The sequence below is a fragment of the Castanea sativa genome, chromosome 9, assembly GCF_040712315.1.
Source record: "Castanea sativa cultivar Marrone di Chiusa Pesio chromosome 9, ASM4071231v1".
NCBI lineage: Eukaryota > Viridiplantae > Streptophyta > Magnoliopsida > Fagales > Fagaceae > Castanea > Castanea sativa.
In genome coordinates this window covers 43156118-43172763 of record NC_134021.1, presented here as the reverse complement: position 1 = coordinate 43172763, position 16646 = coordinate 43156118, and the positions used below count along the sequence as shown (strand labels likewise).

The following is a 16646-nucleotide window of genomic DNA, read 5'->3' as shown; positions in this document are numbered from 1 at the left end:
CTGCAGCAGTGCATCTATTTTAGCTTTCAACGCAATAAAATAATATAAACATTACAATAAAATAATATTTCTATTACAATAAAATAATACAAACACAAAACAAAAAAACTCCCCAAACCGATCCACCACCACTGCCAACCAACCAAGATCACAGAAAAAAACCATCAGCACAAATCACACAAATCACAAATCACACCAACAAACCCACACAAATCACAAATCCAGCCATAGCCACGCCACGAAATCCGCGGCGTTCTTGAATCCGATGAAGGCGGTGCCGATGGAGATCGACGGTGAGATGGAGGACTGGGCGAGATGGGTCGGCGGCGGCGAGCTTGAGAGAGTTGAGAGCTTCGACGGCGTGGGCTGAGGTTGATCGGCGGCGAGCTTCAGAGAGCGACTGTGAAGAGAAGACGGCGTCGGCGTGGGTCTGAGGCCGAGAGGGTTGATCGGCGTGGGTCGGCGTGGGTCTGAGCTGAGAGAGTTTTGAGAGAGTTGAGAGCTTGGATCGGCGTGGGCTGAGGCTTGATCGGCGGTGAGCTTGAGGTGCTTGATCGGCGGAGAGCTTCGAGATGCTTGATCGGCGGTGAGCTTCGAGATGCTTGATCGGCGGTGAGCTTCGAGATGCTTGATCGGCGGTGAGCTTCGAAATGCTTGATCGGCGGTGAGCTTCGAGATGCTTGATCGGCGGAGAGCTTCGAGATGCTTGATCGGCGGTGAGCTTCGAGATGCTTGATCGGCGGTGAGCTTCGAGATGCTTGATCGGCGGTGAGCTTCGAAATGGATGATCGGCGGTGAGCTTCGAAATGGATGATCGGCGGTGAGCTTCGAGAGGGTTGAGAGAGAAAGAGAGTGAACTGTGAGAGAGAGAGAGTTGCTTGTTCGGTGACTGTGGGAGAGAAAGAGAGAGGGGAGCGTGTATTGTTTTTTAATGCAGACGTGAGTAAAATATTATTTTTTTTTATAACTTTCAGCTACAGTGCTCATGTATTGATACATGAGCACTGTAGCGCAAAGCTAAAAAAATTTAGCTTTGCCTCCACTGCTGTGTAGGGAATTTTATGGTTTGAGTGGAGCTAAAATAGCAATATAGCTATTTAGCTCCACTGCTGTGAATGCTCTTATGATACATCATTAAAGCTTGATAGAACTTTTGTGGGGACCCAAAAAGCCAAAAAATCTCTTAAATGGGGTGAGGTGAGAGAGAACCAAATCATGCTGAGTCCCACATTGCCTAGGTAGGGTGAGGTCCTGTGCTTTATAATTAAGGAAAGTCTCGACCCCAAATGGGTTTGAGGTCAAAGTGAGGAGCAACCCAAAGTGTACAATATCATGCCAATTTAGAGTTGGCACGTGACAGTTTTTTTTTGTTATTTGTTGTTGTTGTGGTTGTTGTTTTTGTGTGTGTGTGTGTCATCGGAAGAATCAAATACTTGAATACGAATTCGGTTTTGTTCTCTGAATCAGTTGTTCACCTATGCCTCTGTTCGGTATAGTGCTTCCATAGCAAAACCTCTTCAGGGTTGTTCTGTTTTCTTTCCTCTGAATTTAGTAGGCATGACTGCAACACAAATTGTTTAGTTTTGTGTAATCTTGCAGTGTGATTATAATAGAGAGGAATGGTAATTCTTTCCTCCCTTTCACACTCTTGATATTAAATCACAATAGATGCAAGCACACAAGCCTTGACTTTTGCTTCAACCAATTTCTTTTTCCTCAGCTCTCCCTTAGGCCGAATAGCCTTTTAATGCATCAACCCCTTTCTTTTCTTCTTTTTCTCCTCAGCATGTCCAACACGCCTAAGTCACTGCAAGCAGAAAATAGGCTGACTTTTGTGGCTTGTCTGTTGTACATCCCTTCATAAATGTTGCTGGACTTTTGTACATAATTATGGACTTCTGTACATAATTATAGAGAAAAAGATGAACCCAATTCTTCTCTTTCGGTCAAGCTACTTTAGCAAACCCATTTCACTTTGCTGACTTCTGAGCACTTGTCCAACAAGCTCATTCAATGAGCTAAGCAAAAGAGTGCGCTGGACATGTAGGTGTCGGCACCCAACAATCTCTGCTTCGAACAAACTACTGGTAATAGATTAGTACATTTGCAAGCATTGTGAATTAATGGCTATAAAAGGAGCTCAATGAGAACCGTAGTTGGTTCTCAAGGCAATGAAGTGCCAAAAGGGATCCTAGCAACGTCATTATCAAAGTTGTGGCATTTGCTACAAGTCCTCTGTCCACCGTAAGTGAGCATTGAAATCTTGGCCAACAACATTATCTTATCTTGGCCAACGACATTATCTTACAACTGGAGATACTCATTGTCGTGTTGTGCAATGAATTCTTATATCAATTGTTATGATTTTGGTCAATCAAAAAAAAATATATTGTTATGATTTTGGACTAGCTTAAATAAAGCCAAGAACACTCTTTAAATAAAACTCAGTTGTATTGATTCTGTGAAAATGATTACAATGAACTGAGAATAGATACAAAGCATTAAGCTATTGGGTAAAAATCTTAAGTTATTTCCATAAAGCAATTACTAAAATTATTACAAAACGGTGCCATGAAGTTCATTCACTCCGTATTCATGAAGTTCATTAACTCCTTATTTAATTTGAATGTCGTCGTCTTGTTATCATTCTTCAATGAACTAGCAAATGGCTGTATTTTATGTTCCTTTGCCTTCAGCATAAAGAAATAAAATATTTACAAGAAACAACAATATTTAACGTGGTCCGGCCAATTTTATATTTATGTCCAAGACAACACCAACCAAAATATCCACTATTTATATTTCTTGATAGACAAGGAATATCTAATTACTTTTTCAACAATAAAACATTTTAAACAAACACCTTTTCTTAGGAAACCAAAACTAAAACTAACTAGGAATTTGAAGCAAATTTCTATCCTGACATTTTATTCTTGTGATACAAAAAAAAAAAACTAGTCAAGTGACATAATATTTTGACTCCAAGCCATCTTGACTCCATAACCTTCGTACTGTTCATATATTAGCTTACCTGGTATGTAAAAACAAAGAAGACATCTCATAAAGATGCAAAAAGAGCAAATCAATATATATATATAAAAGCAGAGACCTTATACGAGAATGCATGAAGTTTTTCCATGTGGCGCTCTATATGAGTTCTTTGCCATCCTTTTTATTATGAAAGGATGTTGTTTCATTCCAACCTCAAAAATTCCTTCTCACAAAAAAAAAAAAAAAAAAAAAAAAAAAAAAAAAAAACTCAAAAATTAAAAACAATCCAGCTTTTATGTTTAGCACTTGTTGCTTCAGCAAATATCAATTCACTTCTTTCTCTCTCCTAACTCTTCACTTCTTCTGGACAAAACAAAAAACTCTTTCACTTCCCCTTTCAAATTTAAATGCACACTATAGTAAGCACCTGGCAAAGTGAAACCAAGCTTTGCATTGTTGCACCTTTACAAGTTTACAATAATATTATACTTTCCAAGTAATTTCCATTTAGACCAAATCCATCTTAAATTTTTTTAACTTCATTCACTCTCTCTTAACTCTTCAGTTCTCTCTCTCTTTCTCTCTCTCTCTCAACTCTTCAACTCTTCTAGCAAAAAAAAGACTCTTTCACTTCCTCTTTCAATTTAAACGCACACTAATGTATCTGCTTCTTTTGAAAATTAGATATTGATGGATCCTCCTTCTATTGATTGATCAACGATTCCTCTATAAGGTCATGCACAAAAACTCCCTTCTCAATGTCTGCAAATATATAAATATTGTCAACTCTCTCTCTTTGTTTCTTTCTTTCATTTTTTTTTCAAAATTTTATTTGAGTTACCAAGTTTGTGGTTTGCAATGTTTGAGGGAAGACAGACTCAGGGAGAAGCTCAATCAAAAAATCAAGCTCCTCAATGCCACATGTAGTCGGAGCACATACCCATGTATCTATATGGATTGGGCCACATTCAAAACGCCAATTGAGGCAAAAATTTTGTGGGATTCAAAGTGCTAAGAGCCCAAGAGTAATTATATATTTTATTTTGAATCCATAGCGTTTGATAAAATGCTTGACAAAAAATTTATGATTTTTATTTGGTTATATGATGTAGCAGGCTATATAATTGACACGAGTGAAACAAATTAACTTAACTACGGGTTAGAAAGTTGTTATTATTTTTAGGTGAATAATTTTCTTTTACCTATTGAGGGGTTAAGTATTATTTGGAAGCAAGTTTGAAAATAATCACCACAATATACTCATATTCTATGTCTTACTAAATAACAGAACTCAATTGTTAAAAATAAGAACAAAGAAATAAGCAATGAGAACCGCAAAGGTACAAATTAAGAACTAAGTGGGTAGAAAAAATTATGTGGTGCCTCCATTATTTGAAGGTTATCCTAGAATCTATATTAACTCAAAATGGTATTAAAAAAAATTGTTAAATATATTATATTGGTACACCTTTTGTTAAAAATTTGTTACATATGTTGAATCATGTCTAGCTCGACCATCATTGAAACTACTTGCTTTATTTATTTATTTATTGCTCAAGTATCATGTACAGCTGTTCGCGAGAGCCTTCACAATATAGAAGTGTGTTTGTTGCTTTGCCTAAACATGAATCACTAAGCAACCTTAGCAGTTAAAATATTATTGAAGATACTTCATAAGATCAATGCCTTAGTAGACATTTCGTATGACAAAGGATAGATTCAAGGAGTTTGATATGCATAATGTATGTTTGCAATCAATTGGTTTATGATCAACTAATGGTAGGCAACAAAAATATGCTTACATACCCTAAAGTTTCTACTATAATTATAGGTGATTTTAGCAATGAAAATAACTGTCATTTATGCTATAATATATGTACAAAAATTTTCAAAACCAATTTACATAAAAGCTTACAACATTATCTGCGCAATGCGCGGGCAACCTTCTAGTTGCTTCCAAAACAAGGAGCAATTTTTTTTTTAAAACTCAGTAAATATTAGTACTTGGGCTTTTATTTGCCTCACTCTCTTTAGTTGTTGCATTTTCCAACTTAGTTCCATTTTTGTTCTAGCTCAAGAAAATTGTGTTCACCCCTCTATCCTCTCTCTATTCTCCAATTTTTCTCAATCTTTTTTGCTCTATCAAACTGTAAAGGAAAAAGAACGTGTTTATTACATGCTAGTAATTAAGAGAAGAAAAATCCATATACTCTATACCAAAAAATCTAAGATCACAACATTACCACATTTCTGATATGATAAATGTTAGTGTTAGAGAAAAAATAGTGTATCCATGTAAAAGTGAAAAAAAAAACTCACAATTTGCAAACGTCAGAATTCAAAATTCAAAAAAAAAAAATTGTGATCTTAGAAAAGTTCTACTATTCACAAATTACCTCTTGTAGCAATGTGCTCTCTGTAGTGGGTCCAGCCCACGTAACAACTGACAAGCCCAAATAATGACCTTGCCATCCAAGATTAAGGATTCCTACTTGCAATAGGAATAGAAGAAGTCAAAGTATATATAAAGAGCAGACTAAGGGTGTTTCTTATTAATTAGAGTGAAAGGAACATGTTTAGAGAGGCAGCCGCGAAATGAGAAAAAAGTGCAAGCCGCCAGTGAGAGTTCCATCTTTGACCCTTCAGAGTTTTCCACCGTCACCTTTTTTTCTTTTTTTTATTTATTTAAGAAAGTGGAAGATCACACTACAATTTCAAATTGCATTTCCAACATTTCTTGGTCAAAGAAGGATCACAAAAAAGTTTAATTATGAAGCAAAAGTCTCCATGAACTCTGAATCATCTATCATAGCTTGCAATGTCTCAGGCGAAAGACAAGCTTCAAAATCCATACTTCCTTCTTCTACCCCAGGGAACACTGTTAACTTTCCATCAAACTTGTTGCCAGGACCACTTCGCACGGCAATAGGTCTTCCCCAACCAAAGTCATTACCATACACATTGAATCGCGGCCAGCTTCCTGTGATCAATGCATTTTGTGTTACTCCTCCGAGTGTTGATATCTTTGGGGCTTTTACCCAATCCTCTATACACTTCCTCCTTCTTCAACTGTTTGAGAAGCAATCACCTTGTTTATCTGTGAAGCCACCCAGCCTAATCCGTGCTCAAGAAGATTTTCAACTGTAGTTGTTACGGTCCCCAATAAAACCGCGTTTCCCAAGTATTCTTCTGGCAATGGTGGTTGTATTCTTTGCCTCATTCCCACAAGTACGTGGTAATAAGCCTCTTGATTAGCGCTGCAACGCCGGTTGCGAACCACAGATCGCCAAAGATGACCCAATACTGCTTGAAGGGAAGAGATGTTGCTTGTGTCCATTTCAGCATTGGCTTTTGCTTTTAGTTGTGAAATTTTCCTCTTTGAAAAATGAAAGACCTTTTGTTTCAGGGGAGGAGGAATGGACCTCTCATCAGAGATTTCATTGTGATGGAAAGGAATATGCAGTGGGAAATCGATAATACCATCAAAATAACAACGCTGGAAAATTGGAGGAGATATTGATGTGGGATTAGTATTATTACCTCTAGATATCTCAGACCAAGTGTTAAAGAAATGCCAGAATGAACTACCATCGACTACACAATGGTTTAAAGTGCAACCGATGAAAATTCCATCAACAAGCTCAGTTACCTGCACAGCCAACAATGGCTTGGAAGTGCCTTGGTGATTCAATATGCCATTCATCAAAAAGAAGGAGTTGACAATGTCTGGAACATATATGGGATCAAGGATATCTGCCACAGTAACATCATCAGCCACCGCATGAACAAACTGGGCTCCAAGGTTATTACTATCAACAAAGAAAGAGGTGGACTTGTCATCATCGTTTTCAACCATGACAAGGCGACCAGCAAGGGGATAGAATATATCTAATGTGCGGGACAGAGAGATTTTTAGGTGATCAATCACACTGCTACCATGTAGTTCTTCTTCTTGTGAAGGTGTAGGTTTGAAGAAAAGGAGGCCCTTTTGGATATGATCAACTAAGAGCATCTGGAGATCCCATGGAGTTAACTCAATCCTTCGTTGGGACTCGCTGCTGCCCGGATAGTACTAGTGGATTTGAAGCGAATGTGTGTCATCATTGGTTCAAACTAGATAAGCTGAGCACATATGCAACCATTATAGCTGGCTAGCTATAAAAGGAGCTCTTTGAGAATCCGAACAACGTCAGTGTCAAAATTGTGGAGCGCAATACGCCATTCACTAGTCTTCAGTCCACCACACAGTCCACACTTGAGCATTGAAATTTTGACCACATTAATATGTTGTCTTAATTTAGCCGCTACTTTTGACAGAACCTATCTCTTTTCTTTTGTCTCTTTTTGATAATCACCTATCTCTTTCTTTCTATGGAAAGTGGAAACTGGAAAGCTTGGTTAATTATTATTTACTATATTACAACGGAAGATATTCGACATGACTTATTCTTCGACTCATTCAGCAAAAAAAGAACACATATTTCAACTCCATCCGAGCCATTTTTGGGGTGGTAATGACAAAGAATTTAAACTACATTTATATAAGTATATGTCCTTATTTTTTTCTAAAATAAATTTGAATACTAAATATAATTAAAAAATTAATTTTTATTAATTATATTATTAATTTTTATTATTCAAAAGCTAAAGAAATTATTAGAAGGTTTCACATAATTATTAAATGAGTTGGTTTAAGGTTAAGTCATGTCTTAAAATAATTTACTTTGACATGACACAAACACGGTAACACAAATTTCCACCTACACATCTATGCTCTATAACATTTGTATATTAGTTTTTACAAAATTTATGTAATTCAATAATATGCTTACGTTCATAGAATTGCAATGATTTCATTATGTCAGAGAAAATATAAGGGCTGCAATTTAGTACAATCTCTCTAGGAATAATATAAACTCACCTAAAATCTTCATTCATACTCTAAAATACAATAACTACCTATAGTTGTAGTACCCAAAAACTTATCATGGATAAAAACTCAAATTAATTAATCATCCTTTAATTAGTATATGTCTCATAGATAGACAAATATAAATATATATATATATATATATATATATATATATATATATATATATATATATCCTTATCTTCTTTTCTCTCACTTGCACAATATTATTCTCATGCGCTTACTTAAGTGGTCTTTTTCGTTCTCTCTCTCTCTCTCTCTCTCTCTCTCTCACTGGCGGCTTGCAGTCTTTTCTCATTTCGCGGCTGCCAATCTAACCATGTTTCTTTCTCTCTAATTAATAAGAAAAACCCTTCACTCTGCTTTTTATATATACTTTGACTTCTTCTATTCCTATTGCAAATAGGAATCCTTAATCTTGGATGGCAAGGTCATCATTTGGGCTCGTCATCAGTTGTTACGTGGGCTGGACCCACAACAGAGAGCACATTGCTTAAAAAAAAAAAAGGTCATTTGTGAATACTAGAATTTTTCTAAGATCACAATTTTTTTTTTTTTTTTTGTTTGGAATTTTGATGTTTGTAAATTGTGAATTTTTCACTTTCACGTGGGTACACTATTTTTTTTTTTTCCTAACACTTACATTTGTCACATCAGAAATGTGGTAAAGATGTGATTCTAAATTTTTTGGTATGGAGTATATGAAATTTTCTTCTCCTCGTTACTAACATATAACAAACACGTTCTTTTTGCTTTACAGTTCGGTAGGGCCAAAAAGATTGAGAAAAATTGGAGAATAGAGAGAGGAGTGAGGGGCGAACACAATTTTCTTGAGCTAGAACAAAAATGGAACTAACGCTCTGTTTGTTTCAATAGAAAACTATGTGTAAAGATAGTTTTTCTTGTTTTCCAGTGTTTGGTAGCATAAAAAAAGATGAGTCAAAGGAAAACTATCTTTGGTCAACATAAAAAGTATGGCTTATTTTTAGTGATTGTTTTCCAATAAATTTTTTTGAAAAACAACTCTATCTCACTACATACTAAATATGGGAAGTTATGAGTTTGTTTTTCAACTCATTTAAAGTTGCTACCAAACATTAGAAAATGAGATAGTTTTATAGAAAATGCTTCTTAAAAAATGTCTCATTTTTTAAAAAACTTTATTGTTGAAACAAATAGAGCGTAAGTTGGAAAATGGACCGAGTCTTTCTTTCTTATTTTCGTCTTTGGAGTGAAGAGCGATGCGTGTAGAGTTGCAAAACTTGCGAGTTTATGTGATTTTCCGTGTATTAGACTTGTAGTGGGTTTGGAATATATCCATTCTGCTGACCCATATCCTATAAATAAGGGCTGAAGGAGATAAGCCCAATCTTGCACTAAGATAACATGGGCTTCAAAGCCCAATTTTTGTTGTCAACATGGGTATAAAGCCTAATCCGTGAAGTATAGATCAATGACTTGTAGAGCCCATTTCCGTGAAGTAAAAGTTTACAAGCACAAGGCCCAATCCGAGAAGTGGAAAATACTTGGACTTTTGAACTTTGAAGGCCCCTTAGATGGATTTCTGACTTCAAATGGGCAGTAGGTATCTTTGAACTCAACTTAGGTCTGCTTGATTGAAGGGTAGAAAAGTGAGATAATAGAAAATTTGGGAAAGACAGAAATGATTTAATTTTCCTTTATGCATGTTGGTTGGAAGGATGGAAACCTCTTTTTTTTCTTCTTTTTTCTTTTTTTGGCTAGAGAGAAAAAAAAATGAGATGATGGAAAATGAAATTGGTATAAATTCACAAGGCAAAAATGCAAAACTGACCCTCTAACTTTCACATTTTTTTTTTTCATTTCAGTCTTCTAACTTTCAGTTTTGTCAATTCAATCCTCTAACTTTCAATTTTTGTCAATGTAAAGTTCCGTTACAGCTCTATTAATGGCTGCTGTTAGACCCACTAAAACAACGCTGTTTTGCATTTTTTTTTTAATTCGGAATTAAAAAAAAAATCTGAACAAAAAAAACAAACAAACAAAACAAAACAAAATAAAACCCACGCTACATCCTTCCTCTCACACAGCGCCTCTGCCACAATGGAAGAAGTATGCGAAGGCAGACTTCTCCTTCCCTAAACACGAGGAGGAAATCCTCCGCCTCTAGATGGAGATCAAGGCCTTCGAGGCTCACCTCGAACGGACCAAAGACTCGCTGGAGTACGTTTTCTATGATGGTCCGCCGTTCGTCACCGGACTCCCTCACTATGGCCACATCCTCGCTGGCACCATCAAGGACATCATCACCTAGTACCAGTCCATAAACGGCTTCCACGTCACTTGTCGCTTCAGCTGGGACTGCCATGGCTTGCCAGTTGAGAACGAGATCGATCGCCAGCTCAATATCAAGAAACGCGATGACGTTTTGAAGCTTTAGCTCCAGCCAAGTTTTGCTCTGCCTTGCCTTACTGTAGTACATCCATCATCGATTCAGTCAAGGCAGAGCAACGAGGGTGGTGGTGATGGTTTACACGACGAGCAAAGTAGCGAGGGACGGCGAGGAGAGCAGCTGGTGATTTCAGTCCTCAACTCAGTCTCTCTCTCTCTCTCTCAAAGTTACACAAGTTAGGGATTTGGGTCTCCTTTGTTTTGTTTTGATTCAAGGTAAGGGGAAGAAGGTTGTCGTTCCTCTTAACGTTTTTTTTATTTTCTAGATTTTTTTTTATTTTCTTTTAATTTTAAATTTAAAAAAAAAACATGCAAAACGGTGTCGTTTCAGTGAATGTAACAGCAGCCACTAACAGAGTTGTAACGGAGCCCTACATTGACAAAAACTGAAAGTTAGAGAACTAAATTGAAAGTTAGAGGACTAAATTGACAAATCTGAAAGTTAGAGAACTAAAATGAAAAATGGTGAAAGTTAGAGGGTCAATTTTGTATTTTTGCCAATTTACAATTATATCCTCATTGAATAAAACAAAAAGTAACACATTTTTTTAGTAAGAAAATTGTGTTTGGACAATTAGCACCAAAAAATAAAATAAAAATAATGAGAAGTACTAGAAAAGGCCAAAAAAAAAAAAAACCAAAAACCAAAGACAAAAACAAAGAAGAAGGAAAAACAAATAGACAAAATTCTTTTTTTAATAACCACAAAAGGAGGCCAAAACTAGCAAAGAAACAACAAACCCATGTGCCCGTACACATGGGTATTTTTGTCTGCTTCATACAATGAGAGTTTTCCTCTCAGTTTTCTCCCCATTTTGGGGAGAAAACATTTTGGTGGGGCCAAGGAGAAAACTCTCGGGCCTCATCAATTTTTTTCTCCTCTCTTCCCTCTACCAAACACCTACCAAAAATATTTTCTACCCATTTTTCTCTCCTACATTTTCCATCCTTCCTAAAATCTTTCAAACCAAACGGACCCTTAATATTCAGCTAACTAGACTTTAGTGGGCGTTGAAGAGCAAGTGTTGTGTGTCCATGCGTTCATAGAAAATCGACCCTCAACAAATCTATTTAGTATTGGTTTACTTTTTTGGGAAATCCTAACTTCCAATAATCCTGCCTCTTGATAATCTTACTTATTGATAATAATGCACATTCAAAATCGTGACTTCAAATTACATTGCTCTTTGTTTCTGGTAAGTGTGTGTATTATTCGTGTGATAGTGTGTCAAATAAACTATGCTCTATTTTTTTATATGCAATGCAATATTGTCAAAGCCATTTAACTCAACTACCATCTCTTGGTATTTTCAACAAAAATTTTCAAGTTTCAAACCCCTCCCTCCCATTATGCCTGACAAAAAAAAAAAAAAAAAAAAAATGCAATGTGATGTTGTAAGGTTGAAATTTATCAACCATTTTGTTGGCTTTATTCCGTGTCAATTTGCTTGTAATTCAGCACTTAGAAACCCTGTATTTAGATGTGATTCATGTAAGGGTAGTGTGTAAGAAAATATGAAGAAATGCTCAAGATTGTGCAGTGAAGCAAGGACTCGCTGGTGGCTCGCAGCTTGCAAGCCACCAGATGTTGCTCACGAGTGAAGCATGCAAAGAAGATGAACAGTCATGCCAGCTGGAGCACTACAGGACAAAAAGTCCAATCTGGCTATTCTATTTGCTCGCGGCCTGAACTCGCGACTCAGTCAAGTCGCGAGGCCAAGTCACCAGCCAACTCTGTTTTGAAAAAACTGACTCTTCACATTCCTTTGTCTCTCCCGTATATATACCCCTTATACCCACGAAATGTAGAGAGCTTCCAGAGAGAATTTTGAGAGAGAAGCCCTAGAGAAAAACAAGATTGACTCTTCCACAATCTTCACATAGAGACTCTTCAAATTCCTCTACTATCTTCCTCTCCATTGTTACATCCTTGAGAGGTACATTACCAAAACCTTTTCTCACCATACCCATGTCTGCAAGAAGGCTGTTTGGTACTTTGGGAAGCAGTTTAGAAGGAACCAAGTTCATATTGGTTGATGCTAAGGGCTGTAGCGGAATCCAATAAACTAAAGAAGAAATAGGTTCGGCGCAACCTCATTGGAGTAGGAGCTTGGAGGGCTTAGGTACACTGGATAGATTAGGCTTGGAGGGTCTTCTGTTGTCCATGTATCCCAACTACATTTTTTAGTAGATTATTGATCGCTTGGAGGGTGGCGGAGAGGTTTTATGCAGAGGATTTCGATTTCCTCTTCCCTCTTCGATAACACATCGTTGTGTTGTCCTTGTATTTGCATCTCTCTTCCCTTAATCTTTACCATTTAATTTCTGCTGTGGATGTAATTTTATCTAGTTTAGATTATGTTATCAATTTTGTTTTAGCTTATTTACATTTTCTGCACGTATATTGTTTGTTAATAAGCTTGAATTGGTATTTTGTAATTTGAAGGTCTAAACGTTCCAAGGTGTTTTACAAGCTTTTTGAACTTTCAAATGTCAATTTTTTGAGTTAATGATATAGTTATACTTTTTACCTGATAAGTTTGGGACGATTCTAAATTGATCCATTGTATTTCAAAACTTACAATTTTCCCTCTCGAATACTAAAACACTATCAATGTACTCCTTTCGTTACAGTATGTCATATTTGCCCTTTCAGCACCAAAAAAAAAATTTGTTATATTTGCCGTAAATTTGCCAAAAACGTCATTTCATTTTTCTATTTCTATGTCCAAAATGACGTCTTTTACAGGTGGCTTATGGAAAGATGCTAATAACTCAATTACCACTTAAAGCAAGTTCATGCACCGTCCAATTCTGTGGTGCTTGAATCCCTGCGTGTTGCATAAGGTTATAATGGATTTCTGTAGCACTCTCAAATAGCAATCTCTGTAATTGGGATTAGAATTCCAACACCGGCCATGTGCAAAATACAACTTTTTGTAACCATATAACATTCAACACTTTCATTAGACGTACAATTCAAGGTGAAATTGTGCCTATGTTAAGCCATATAACATTTAACTCTTTCAAATCACTTTGTTGAATTATTTATAACATTCAAGCAATTCCTTGCTTGTTTCTTAAAATAAAAAATAAATTAAAAAAACCTTTGTTTGGTAAGTTATTTTGAACACATAGGATCCGTTTGAATACCACTTATTTTGCTGAAAACTGAAAAGAATAAAAAAATTATTAAAAAATTACTATTCACGCGCTTTACACTGTTCATAGGCCTAAAATCATTGTTCATGAACAATAAATAGTGCCGGAGATGCTGTTAAAAAAAAAAAACGTAAAATACGCAAACGCCTAAAACGCAAAACCCAAACGCCACCATAATTTGGGTAAGTATAAATTCTTAATCTAACCAAGGTTTTTTTTTTTTTTTTTTCATGATGGGTCCAATTGAAAACTGCAAATGAAAACAAAAAATGCTACTTTTTTCAGTTTTATATATATATAAAAGAAATACCAGAGTTTTATTAAGAAGCAAAAGAAAACAAAGCATCTGAAATACAAAAGATTCAATACACGATAAAGTTTCTTCAATCCAAGTAACAAAATTATCAATTCCTTTAGCATGATGTGCCAAAGTGTGTACTTGCCTGTTTTCATGTCGCCTAACAGATCATTAACTCTCACAGAGGACAACACTATCATTAACTTTCCATCACCTCTTTTTTAGAAAGTGGAATATCACCAACAACATTTATTAGAAGCTCTTGTAATTTCCATGTCAAAGATGACAAAGAAGGTCCATAACAAAATTTAATTATGAGGCTAAAACCTCCATGAACTCCGCATCGTCTGCCATAGCCTCCAATGTCTCAGGCGAAAGACAAGCTTCAAAATCCATGCTTCCTTCTTCTACCCCAGGAAACACGGTTAACTTTCCATCAAATTTATTGCCAACGCCACTACGAACAGCAATAGGTCTTCCCCAGCCAAAGTCATTACCATACACATTGAATCGCGGCGAGCTTCCTGTCACCAATGCATTACTTGCTATTCCACTGAGTGGCCGTATGTTTGGGGCTTTTACCCAATCCTCTATAAACTTCTTCACCTCTTCTGCTGTTTGAGAAGCAATCTCCTTGTTTATCTGCCAAGCCACCCATCCTAGCCCGTGTTCAAGAAGATTGTCTACGGTAGCTGTTACTTTCCCCAATAAAACCGCATTTCCTAAGTATTCTTTTGGTATTGGTGGTTGTATTCTTTGCCTCATTCCCACAATTACGCGGTAATGAACCTCTTGATTAGCACTACAACGCCTATTGCGAACCACAGATCGCCAAAGATGACCAAGGACTGCTTGAAGGGACGAGATATTGTTGGTGCCCATTTCTGCATTAGCTTTTGCTTTGAGTTGTGCAATTTTCTTCTTTGAAAAATGAAAAACTTTTTGTTTGAGAGGTGGGGGAATGGACTTCTCATTAGAGATTTCATTGGGATGGAAAGGTATATGAATGGGGAAATCGATAATACCATCAAAGAAACAGCGTTGGAAAATTGGAGGAGATTGTGATGTGGGACTATTATTACCTCTAGATATTTCAGACCAAGTGTTAAAGAAATGCCAGAACGAGCTGCCATCCACTACACAGTGGTTTGCAGTGCAACCGATGAAGATGCCATCAGCAAGCTCAGTTACTTGCACAGCCAACAATGGCTTGGAAATGCCTTCGTAGTTCAATACGCTATTCAACAGAAAGAAGGAGTTGACAATGTCTGGAACATATGTGGGATCAAGGATATCTGCCACAGAGAGATCATCTACCATTGCATGAACAAACTGGGCTCCAAGATTATTGCAGTCAACAAAGAAAGAGCTGGTTTTGTCATCATCGTTTTCTACCATGACAAGGCGACCAGCAAGAGGGTAGAATATATCTAATGTACGGGACAAAGAGGATTTTAGGTGATCAATCACACTACTACCCTTTAGTTCTTTTTCTTGTGAAGGTGTAGGTTTGAAGAAAATGATACCCTTTTGGATATGATCAACTAAGAGCAGCTGGAGATCCCATGGAGTTAACTCAATCCTTCGAGTTACCTCATTGGGACTCGCTGCTGGCTGAATGGTACTAGTGGATATGAAGCGAATGTGTGTCATCTTTGCTTCAAGTTCAAATTACAAATACTATATGAGTGCATATGCAAACATTGATAAGGGAGTGGCTATATAAGAGCATCTCCAATAGGCTCTCTAAAGCCAATTATGGAGAGCAAAACCACAACAACAAAAAAACCCCCTCCAACAGTCTCTCCATCTCCAATTTTTTTTTTTTTTTTTAGATTTGCTACAGTAGCTCTCTAGGAGAGCACTGTAGCAATTATTGTAGCTACTCTAAACAATATCCTCCCTTAAAATAATACCCGGTTGAATAAAAAAATAATTCTCTCTCTCTCTCTCTCTCGTTCCTTTTCTCTTTCGTTCTTCACTATCTCTTTCTTCTCTATCTCAAAGTCAACGGTTACAAACTAAAATATACCACAATCAAAACAAAAACACAAAACCCAATTGAAAGATTTAAAACACAAAAACAATCTTTCTCATAAGTCTAATGAAATCTGAATAATCAAATGAAACTAATCAAACCAAAACAAAAAAAAAAAAACATGTAGAACGCCGATCTGTGTAGAACACCGATCTTCACTTCTCTGCCGGTGATCTATGTGTGTATGAGAGAGAATTTATTTGTGTGAGAGAGAGAAAGAAAGAGAGAGCTTCTTGAATGCTCTGGAGTAGACAAAGAGAAGAAAAGAAAAAAAAAAGTAACGTGAAGAGAGCTCAGACAAAGTGCCAGAGAACAAAAGAAAAAAGAAAAGTGAAGATAGAGATAAGGCAAAGGTGTGGAGGAGAAAAAAAAAAAAAAACGTGTGGATGAAAAAAAAAAAAAAAAGATAAGGGAAAAAGAGATACATATCAATTTTGAAGAACATATCTATAATGTGGACCTTGTCAACTAGTTGACCATACTTTTCCACAAAGAGAATTTGAAAAAATAGTGTTGATTTAATTCAACATTTTTTTTTTTGTTGCTAAATTGATTTAATTCAACATGGTTCAATGAATATAAGGATCAATTATTTTATTATTTTCTTTTGATGTCCCCCCCCCCCCCCCCCTCCCCCCCAAGCTGAAATCTTAGTTCTGCGACTAATTTAAACCTGTTTTTTCTATTACAAAATTCTACAATAATAGTCCAATTTTTTGAGTGTTTTAAAGCAATGTTCTTCATGCTTTGGTGTACATTCAATGACAAATTTCTCACTAATTGCTTTAGCTACTTTA

The 16646-nt window shown here is 36.4% G+C and overlaps 1 protein-coding gene and 1 pseudogene across 1 annotated transcript; both read right to left on the bottom strand.

Annotated features, from left to right (window-relative positions):
- Positions 1-5639: 5639 nt before the first annotated feature.
- LOC142610556 (putative acetyltransferase At3g50280) lies at positions 5640-7107 on the bottom strand (annotated as a pseudogene).
- Positions 7108-13862: 6755 nt separating this feature from the next.
- LOC142610555 (putative acetyltransferase At3g50280) lies at positions 13863-16204 on the bottom strand. The gene has a single exon (XM_075782392.1). The coding sequence runs from the start codon at positions 15462-15464 to the stop codon at positions 14124-14126; it is 1341 nt and encodes a 446-aa protein (XP_075638507.1). The 5' UTR covers positions 15465-16204; the 3' UTR covers positions 13863-14123.
- Between the last annotated feature and the right edge of the window lie 442 nt (positions 16205-16646).

Coding starts and splice junctions, on each gene's coding strand:
- LOC142610555 (XM_075782392.1), bottom strand. CDS start 15,464: ATGACACACATTCGCTTCATATCCACTAGTACCATTCAGCCAGCAGCG.